Source organism: Danio aesculapii, chromosome 2 (assembly GCF_903798145.1).
Source record: "Danio aesculapii chromosome 2, fDanAes4.1, whole genome shotgun sequence".
NCBI lineage: Eukaryota > Metazoa > Chordata > Actinopteri > Cypriniformes > Danionidae > Danio > Danio aesculapii.
In genome coordinates, this window is record NC_079436.1 from 45,617,245 (window position 1) to 45,627,466 (window position 10,222).

Consider the following 10,222-nt stretch of genomic DNA (forward strand, 5'->3'; position numbering starts at 1 on the left):
ATTTTTTTTTACAATGTAATGAATAAACCGTGTTTATAATGTATAAGGATGCTATTAACAAAATAATCATGTGTCTTCTTTGTAACAGGATTTAATACTGGGAGTAATAATTACCATACTCACAATTATAACAATGCTAGTAACTCAGCAGCAGAACCAGCGCCAACATACAAAGTGACCCACATTATTAATCGTAAGTTAGAATTTTGCATCATTTGCTATTGAATACTTAATTTATGTTGTCATGATTGACTTTCATAATGAGAACTGACTATATCCAGTGTTACATGCACCATGTATTTAATTGGAATGCATTTATGTATGGATATACCTAAATGTAAATATGTCTGTGCTCTATGATAGAAAGCATTCCTCCTAATAACATGGACAATGTTGCCATCATAAAACCCATTGTAATGACCCCCTGGACTCCTGCATCCGAAAGAGAGAAAAAACTTTCTGCACCCAACAAAGGGAAGAAACATCCTGCTCTTGTACAGAGAAAGTTTCCTAATCCGGTGCAAGTAAATAAACCTCCAAAGAAAGAGAAGAAATCTGCAACCAAACAGGAGAAGCCTCCTGCCCCAAAGAAAGAGAAGAAGTCTCCTGCTCCCAAAAAAGAGAAGAAGCCTCCAGCACCAAAGAAAGAAAATAAATCTCCTACATCCAAAAAGAACAAGCCTCCTGCCTCAAAGATAGAGAATAAATCTCCTGCACCCAAAAAAGACAAGCCTACTGCACCAAAGAAAGAGAAGAAGGCTCCAGCACCAAAGAAAGAGAAGAAGCCTCCAGCACCAAAGAAAGAGAAGAACCCTCCAGCACCAAAGAAAGAGAAGAAGCCTCCAGCACCAAAGAAAGAGAAGAAGCCTCCAGCACCAAAGAAAGAGAAGAAGCCTCCAGCACCAAAGAAAGAGAAGAAGCCTCCAGCACCCAAAAAACAGAAACCTCCAGCTCCCAAAAAACAAAAGCCTCCTGCACCCAAAAAACAAAAGCCTCCTGCACCCAAAAAACAAAAACCTCCTGCACACAAGTGAGTGTGCTGTTTGGTGTGAGTGGTACTGAGTGTCACCTGTGCGTCACACCAGTCTCGAGTGCAATGGACGAGCTCTGGAAGATAAAAGGTGGAGAGATGACAGTGGAAGATGAGACAGGACCAGGGGGCTGATTCATAAAGGCTGTTTAGAAAAGCAGGGATTGAAGTCCACAACCTGGGGTTCGTTCTTCGTACCTCGCTTAAGTGATCTAAGACGATTTGGCAGATCCTGGATCTTTTTATCTTGATAACTGATCTCTGGCTAATTTGGTTCTTCAAACAAGTTCATGAATCAGATTAAAATGTCTGGATGAACTGATCTGAGATCGCTGCGTGTGTTGTGAAGGACAGATCTATTGATCCTCAAAATCATGATCAGCAATGCAACGATTGGCTGACGGCACAGCAGCGTAATGACATCATCTGATTAATATTCAATTGCCAAAATTACATAAAATTCATAGTAAACGGTTTGTTAAATATAATACGCAATAACTTTACACATTTGTTGTGGGCTGCAAGCTTTACACTTTCACGTGTCTAGAGTATTTAGTGATCTTATTTAGTTTTACGTTTTAGATCGGATTTTCTTTATTATAGTAGCCTAGGCCAATTAAAGTTTCTCAATCGGCGCTAGGAATCTCAATAAATTTTGCATCAAAAAGCATTTTGATATCGGTAAAGGTGTCTGCAAGTTTTGCGAAGCATGAAATCACCGCCATTTTAGCTGTCAAAACGTGCATGACTGCATAAATTATTATTCCTTTATAAAAAACAACAACAAACAATCAAAAACAGTCGAATATTGTTCATACCTATTATCACACACAAATTGTATTAAAGGTGGTACCTTAAAATAGTGCGTTTGTGTCTAAAAATTCCATAATAAATGTTTTCTTTGATCCCCTTGGGGAGAACCACTCCGTTTTTGTACTTTTATTTCAGAGTGCAGATTGCATGTTTTTTTTATATATATATATTTTAGCTTATATGTATATAAACATAAATATGATTAAATATTTAATATTATTAATTATTATAAATTATAAATGTAAATTTTTTATTATTTTACCATTTTCCCAAGTGTATATAACCCATAGGTTACTACTGTAAGAAAATATCAGCATACTTTCAGCATCGCCTGTATAACTATTGCTATGACAACAACTCTCTAATGAGATCGAAAACAAAACGATCCTGGATCATGTCAAATCGTCAATAACCAAATCCAGATAATTAAGTAAAAATAGGAAGAACGGACCCCTGACCTGAATGAGCCGAACTAAACAACTGCACTTATATGGGTTTCATAACAGTAAGTCTAGATAAATGCGTGTGTAACCTATTGTTATAAATCCTAAAGGTCAAGCATGGATTAAAAGCCATTATAAAACAATTATATATACAGGGGTTGGACAATGAAACTGAAATGCCTGGTTTTAGACCACAATAATTCATTAGTATGGTGTAGGGCAGTGTTTCCCAACCCTGTTCCTGAAGGCACACCAACAGTCCACATTTTCAACCTCTCCCTAATCAAACACACCTGAATCATCTTATCATAACATCAGAAGAGACTCCAAAACCTGAAATGAATGGGTCAGATAATGGAGACATCCAAAATATGTACTGTTGGTGTGCCTCCAGGAACAGGGTTGGGAAACACTGGTGTAGGGAAGGAGTGCTTAATCTTGTTCCTGAAGATCTACCTTCCTGCAGACTTTAGTCCAACCCTGATCAAACACCACTATACCAACTGAAAAGAATCTGATGAAACACTTGGTAATTAAAGACAGGTATGTTTGATCAAGGTTGCACCTGAAGTCTGCAGGAAGGTAGATCTCTGGGAACAGGGTTGGGAAATCCTGGTGTAGGGCCTCCTTTTGTGGCCAATACAGCATCAGTTCATCTTGGCAATGGCAAATACAAGTCCTGTCACTACAGATCACTAAGTGATGCTGGTAGAGGAAAGTGTTTCCTGACTCGCTCCTTCTAAAGTGGCTCAATCATGTTTTGATCTGGTGACTGTGCAGGCCATGGGAGATGTTAAACTTAACTATTTTATTTTTCAAACCACTCTGTCACCAGTCTTGCTGTGTTTATTGGTGCATTATCATCCTAATACATGGCACCGCCTTCAGGATTCAATGTTTGAACCATTGGGTGCACATGGTCCTCCAGAATGGTTCGGTATTCCTTGGCAGTGAGTGATGTGCACATGGGCATCCAACAGTCTGGGTTGTACGCTTTTTTGAGCTTCTCCACCCTTATCTTTCTTGGTGGTATGCTGATTTTACCCTGGATACTGTGGCTCTTGATCACAAAGACTTGCTGTCTTGGTCACAGATGCGCTAGCTAGATGAGCACCAACAGTTTGTCTACTTTTGAACTCTGATATGTCACCCATAACGTTGTGTGCATTGCAATTTTTAAGCAAAAGTGTGTGCTGTTACTCTGCTAATTAAACCTTCACACTCTGCTCTTAAGCTGCGGTCACACTGGACTTTTCTCCCCATAGACTTCCATTCATACGCCCGCGAATGCGTCAGACCGGAAACACAAGCTCATGCGTCAAGTTTCGCAGTTCGCTGCGTTGCAAAGTTCAAGCTTGGTAAAGTCTGACCTGCGAAATCACATCACTTGACTGCGTGAGACTAATCGAGGACCAAAACATGACCTCTCTGGACAGAAATGTAAAATATGGACCAATTGCTCGCTTTTTTAAATGTCTAATCATCTTGTTTAATCCCGCCCCTTTTCTCAACGCCGAAACAGAATTTCACATGGTCAAACTCTAGTGTGACCACAGCTTAACTAGGGGATTGTCCTATCAATGAAGATTGGCCACCAGGCTGCTGAAATTTAGCTGTTAAACCCCCAACACTAAATTGTTTCAGTTTCATTGTCCAACCCCTGTACAGTTATTATTTCCCAGTAGGCTATGTAAGTTGCCAGAGTAATTGATTTTGAACTATTGTAAGTATGATTTATAAAACAGAATTTTCCATTAATAGGCTTGACTTGCCAAAATAAGCCTGGCTTATTCTCTAATCTTGTTTTATGGAACAGCCCCCAGGTCTCCGTTAATTTGTGTAAGAGTTTTGTATCCATTTGTATGGCAGTCGTCCAAGACTGGCAGCCTTGTTTTATATTTTTGTTAAGTGTTTAACATATATGATTAAACTTTTTGTTAATCATTTTCTGGTTCCTGCCTCCTTTCCTTGAATTGTAACTTATGTAGTTTGTTAAAGCTGGTAATAAGTAATTTATTTATTGGTAGCACTTAATTTAAAATGTTCTAGTTTCATATTTTGTACATAATATGTATCAGAGTCATTACATATTACATCACATTGGCAATAACTGGATAATATCGCTAAACCTACCGTGAACTTAAGCTTAACACATGTAGTTTGTAAGTAGGTTCACTACACATAGCCTACACATATAAAAAATAAATAAAAAACATGTTTTAAAAATCAAATGAATTAAATTTTGTGTCTTTTAAAAATGTATCTTAAGTTTTGAGTCCATACAGTAAATAGTCTAGCAGTTACATCTTTACAAATATGTAGCATGAAGTCTATTTGCATTCTGAACCAGTGTCAGCCGTTTATATTTGTTCGCTTCTCTTTTAATGTCCACTTACATTTCATTTCGTACAAAGAATTCCCATTTTCATTTATGTATTGTTTTCTGTTGTGAACGGAATCAATTTGAAATATTATTTTGTAACGTGGGCTTTAAGCTGCCTCTGAACTAAGCAGATGTTTAACAAAAGGCGGGAATTTACCAGATTTGTTTGGTTTTATGTGTTTGAGAAAAATGATCGCTAATGAGCTTATTATGAGCTTATTAAATTATAAATCTTAAAAATTATACATGTAAAAAAGTTGACTTTATCTTACCTGTAAAAATGTGCCTTTTGACAGCCAAGCAGTGCTCTCTTCAGCCAAATAACACATCTACTGTAGCTTCTGACTAACTCAACTCTGTGGATCTGAATACACGCTTAGCGATGGGGTTATGGGTAGTTTGGCACATTCTACAATCTATAGAGCTCTTCGATTAAAATTTCCCCCGGATTTTATACACAAAGGCTAAATAAACAAAAAGAGGCTCAATCGATCAAGTAACTTTTATTCCACGCAGGCTGAATCAATGTCTCGAAAGTCGGTTCTTTGATCTTTTTGCAATTGACTCCCAGCCAAGTTCACTTACACATCTTGGCTATGCAATAATTCGCAGAAACTATTTTATCTTTTCGTCTTCGAATGTAGTAACAAAGAGTGGTTTAATTGCTATTTCTCTTTTTGTAAAAAAAAAAAATAATAAATAAAAAAGGCTTTGTCATTACTAATAATGAAAGTGTAAATTTTAAGTTTATTTATGGCGCGGTTAACACGGAAAACACCTGAGGTTAGAGGTAAAGCGTCAAATTCACTTCGATAATAAGTTTTACTTTTACTTTTTTTTTTGTTTATGCTGAATTAGTGTGTGCATTATCTTAAGAAATTCGATTTTCCTCGGGTCCTTAAGAAGACAACAATTGTAATAAGGCTTAATTTAACTGCTAAACTTTAAAAAGTCATGATTTTCACTGAATAAACAGGAGAATAAATATAAAAATGTTAATCTAAAAAGAAACAACAACAACACAAATATATAGGCTACCACAAAATAAATAAATAATAATAAATATGGCAAACAGATCATTCATTATTCATTAAACAATTGATTGTTTTCAAGAGAAGTAAAACATTAGTTAGGATTAGTGTAGTTTAAAGTTAAGGATTTAAGTCTTTAAGCAAAAGTAATTCAACCATGTGTATTGTTTTTGTCTTTATCCTATTAGACTTTACATCTCATTATGAACATATAGCTTTATTAATAAGCGGATTCATTTGATAACTGCATGTGCACATTTTGTGTTCTTCTCAGATATGATTGTTTGCAGTTTTCATGCAAGCAAATGGTCAAGTGCAAATCTGCGAATGTGGGTATAATATGCCCTAATTGAAAAGATTCTCAAATACAGAACAAGGAAGCTATTCCAGCTTTTTTATTAGAGTGAAACTGAAACTTACTGTATAAGCATTTATATACATATCTTTTTATTTTTCGGGCAGGTAGCCTTTATGGTTTGAGAGCCAGTCTGATATTGTGACTAATCCAGCGCCCTCATCCTATTCTTTTGGACACTTTTACATAAGAGTGTTATTTACATTAAACAAGCAATGCCTGTTGCGTTACACAAATTATGAAGATTTCTAGAGCTGTACTAGTTTATTGAAGGAATCAGGAATGATTCTCTTTGGACAGTTACTGTATGAGCCGTTTTACAGACTGCTGCAATCAGGATGACGAGAAGAGAAGCTTCACCTGAAAGACAAGATATGAATGATTCAGTTGAAGATCATGAGATGATCCGCCCCAAACATGATGAACCACTTGATTATTTTTGCCGGACTGGCCTGCAGAATATGTGCTTCTTGTGTTTAATTGCTGTTCACAGCAATCATGAGACTGTAGTCAAAGAGAAGACTGAAGAACAGGCAAGAGCTGAAAGTGGGTATGGGTTTTTCTAACATGAACATGTTTTTTATTAATTACAGTTTCAATATTTTTCATAGCACCACCTGTTTAAAAGTCTCTAAACAGCAAAAGCTGAGCTAAACTTTGTATTAGTTGTTAGGTATAGAATTGTGTCTATAGTATTTTTTTCCTACTTTGGAAGTCAGTGGTTACATATTCTTCAAAATATCTTCTTTTGCGTTCAACAGAAGAAAGAAACTCATAAAGGTTTAAAACCTTTTGTGGGTGAGTATTTGGGTGAACGATCCCTTTAACACTGGGGTCTCAAACTGCCAGCCTGCAGCCATTTACAGCGTCCCTTCTCCCGCCAGCTAGTTATATAACAAATATGCGTATTTTTGACTTATTTGTCAATGTTGTGCAGTGGAATATAGCCACTTGTGGTTTTGAGCCGCCACCTAATGGACATTTAATGTAGCGCACTATACATACAGTTTAGTTTTACTTTCGGTTTCTCTCAGTGTACACTCACACACGCAGTTTCTTTTGCGGTTGATTTAAAGGTTGAAACTGTGGAAACATATGTCCGTAAGTGCTCTATTTTTTACTAATGCTCTACTTTTGTTAATATTCAAGGGTCATTTGATTTGAGTGATTTATACCGACTGTATTTGTACTATGCTCTACATGCTGGTGGTGTAACAAATATAAGTTTGCTAATATTCAATGCAAAGAGTCTCATTTAATAGATTTTCCTCACACGTGTCTTAAGATTTGTATAAAAACTATATACATTAGCTGGGTCAGTTGACATTTCTGTGTGGAGTTCTCTCTGTGTTCACATGGGTGTCCTCAGGGTGCTCTGGTTTCCCTCATAGTCCAAAGACATGCGCTATAGGTGAACTGAATAAACAAAATTGTCCGTAGTGTATGTGTGTATGTTCTGGTCCTCCAGGTTGGGGGTTGAGCGTTGGGCTAACAACTCGCCTCATAAAAACTAGATGTTACGAAACACCAGCATGGTGTGGCTACAAATCAATCTTGATATAAACAGCCCTGGGAGTAAATATAATTGTTTTCAGATTTTCCAAATATGGCACACGGTTTAGCAGAGAATCTGGATACATCAGACACAGATGTGATGTTTAGAGAAGGTAAAGCTATTTACAGTAGCCAGTCACTATTGTAGCACAAAAACTACAATCTAAAAACATGATGGTTTCTTATATTTTATTAAGGTGAAAGCACAGTAAAGATGCGAAGCATCTTTGTCTCAAAAGCTCTGAGAAAGTGGAGACTTGCTTCAAAAGAAAGGTAAGGAAGAGCTGAAAGAATGAGAAAATTTTTAATTAAAACTAAATTTTGTTTAAAATCTTAAGAGACATGCATTAGTTACATGCATCTGTGTTGTGCAGACAGAGCATCTGTGGCTCTGGAGCGTCTGCACCGGATCTTCACTGTCAGTCTTGTGTTGACGTTGCTGATTCAGATCAGTGGGTTCAGGTGGAGCCGTCAGTCTGTAGAGATGAAGGAGGCTCAGAGTTCAGGATCAGCACTCCTGCAGGTCGATTCCAGTGCAGCAGGACCAGAATGCGATGGGTCTGTGATGTAGACGTCACTCTCCACTACCGGGAAGTGGATGGACATTTCCTCAACGCAGAGCTGGAGAGACTTCAGTGTGAGCGAGTCGCTCCTGTGCTGGATGTGAATGTGATCTCAGGGAAACTGGAGGAGGCTCATCTGCCTCACTACATGTGTTTAGCAGAGTCAGACCCTGCTCTCACCAGCGCTGTCATGCTCCTCAGTGTTGAAGATGAGGGAATATCCTTGGAGTCTGTGGAGTTGACTCGCTTCCATGCTAAAATACTCCAACCCATGTTTTCTCATAAGACAGTGCTTGTGAAACTAGGGATACCAGTGAAAGTGCACTGTGATCTACTTATCTTCATGACACAAACGTGCCCCATCATTCTCCATGTGTACTTTTTCCCATCCAATAAATTTGTTAAAGAAAAAATTAAAACAGAGGAAAAATCAAGTCACCAAATCAAGTGTTCAAGACCTGAAGTCCCTCTGCAGATGAAGAAACAACACAGCCTTGAAGTTCTTGGTGCCGTTGTTCAACCTAAAACGATCAAGTTGAGAGGTGACGACGAGCCAAACTTCTTTCAGGTCAAACAACCTGTGGTCGATGACATCATTATGATCCTCAGCCGAGTGGATGATCATAAATCAGTATGGACAGGAACAATTTGGAAAGAACTGATCCATAGAAAACCAAACAAAACAGAGTCTGACTTGTTTCAGTCTGGACAAAAACACAAGACACCACAGCCAGCTTGCAGCTTTGACAAAGCTCAGTTTTTCGATACACATTGGTGTAATCTTATTAAAAGTGTTAAAAATGTAAACGCTGTTGCAGACAAACTGCTTCACGCACAAATCATTCATGAAGAATTGTATTCTGAAATCACACATCCTAATTCAACCAGTGAGGAAAGCATGAGAGGGATCTGTGTCATAGTGAGGAAAGGCAGTGACGCCGTCAAAGAAATCTTCATCTCTATTCTTCTGCAAGAAAATCCCAATCTTTTAAATCATCTGCCTTTATCTGACTCTTAAACTGTTTCGTGTAATGATTCTACGTGTGGTATTTTACACAAATGATGAAATGACATGGAAACCACAAGTGATCAGATCTTACCTTTATGCTGCAGCTTTTGGAGAATACTATTTTAAGGGTTCTCACTCTCACTCAGCCAAATTCCCTGACTTTCACTGACTAAAAAGCTGAATTTACATGACCTGTAATGAATGGAAAAACAAGGCGCTATTGTGCTTTGCATAATACTAAAATAGTTTTAGCTTTCATGATTTTAATAGTCATTATAATAGCAATAATGGATAATTTACCTCAGATTTGTAAAATAAATGAAAAAGAAACAAGAGCACAGTCTGACACTCGGTGTACTTTCAATAGCCACAGTTTACTTGATCCGTGCCCAGGCACGATTGTTCCCCTTCCCCTCTCCCCGCACTTACATTGCATTTTTGCCTTCCGAGCCAGAGCATGCTTACATCATCGATGATGCGACTGTTCAGTTTAACAGAAGAGAAGTGCTCTCACTCTATACAGTGGAGATTCCTTTGGATATATTGTTTTGTATTATTTTAAGTCATTTGATATGCAGTGACACAAATCTTTTGCTGAACAGATCCACCACTTCTGACACTTATAAATGTTCATGAAAGTCATCGTGCTGCACATATGAGGTTTGCTGAAGGTGCAGCTGATGCGCAGTGAGGGGTTTGCATATTTAAAAGGCCATGAAACCCACTCTTTCAATTAAAGTCTACATCAGAATTTTTTGAAGGGAGGAGTGGGCGTGGTCGGCAGAGCAGGAAAAAAAAAAAAAAAAGAGTGGAGCGAACAACTGATGTCATTTGGCTCACAAAATGAGCCACAAACCATGAGGAGACCCATGATTTTATAGTTTACAAAGTTAATATGCAAAGAAATAAACAGTAAGTAATTTAATGCCCTGCTACATTTGTTATTCATAATTTCATATACACATAACCACAATTTGTCATGTCATTAAAAAATAATACTGTTTATATAATCACTATAAATGAGGAGGACTTCTCTCCTTC

The 10,222-nt window shown here is 37.6% G+C and overlaps 2 protein-coding genes across 2 annotated transcripts in view; both read left to right on the plus strand.

Annotated features, from left to right (window-relative positions):
• LOC130247547 (uncharacterized) overlaps positions 1–4,230 on the plus strand; it is a 7,314-nt gene extending 3,084 nt beyond the window's left edge. Inside the window, exons 4-5 of the mRNA XM_056480835.1 lie at positions 89–193; positions 364–4,230. Coding sequence (XP_056336810.1) covers positions 89–193; positions 364–1,034 — 776 coding nt within the window. The 3' untranslated portion in view covers positions 1,035–4,230. The remainder of the gene's footprint in view (positions 1–88; positions 194–363) is intronic.
• A 2,860-nt stretch (positions 4,231–7,090) lies between these two features.
• On the plus strand, positions 7,091–9,980 carry LOC130247581 (NACHT, LRR and PYD domains-containing protein 1 homolog). Its single transcript, XM_056480883.1, has 4 exons — positions 7,091–7,156; positions 7,651–7,722; positions 7,807–7,882; positions 7,984–9,980. The coding sequence occupies exons 2-4, from the start codon at positions 7,662–7,664 to the stop codon at positions 9,188–9,190; spliced, it is 1,344 nt and encodes a 447-aa protein (XP_056336858.1). The 5' UTR covers positions 7,091–7,156; positions 7,651–7,661; the 3' UTR covers positions 9,191–9,980.
• Positions 9,981–10,222: the final 242 nt, after the last annotated feature.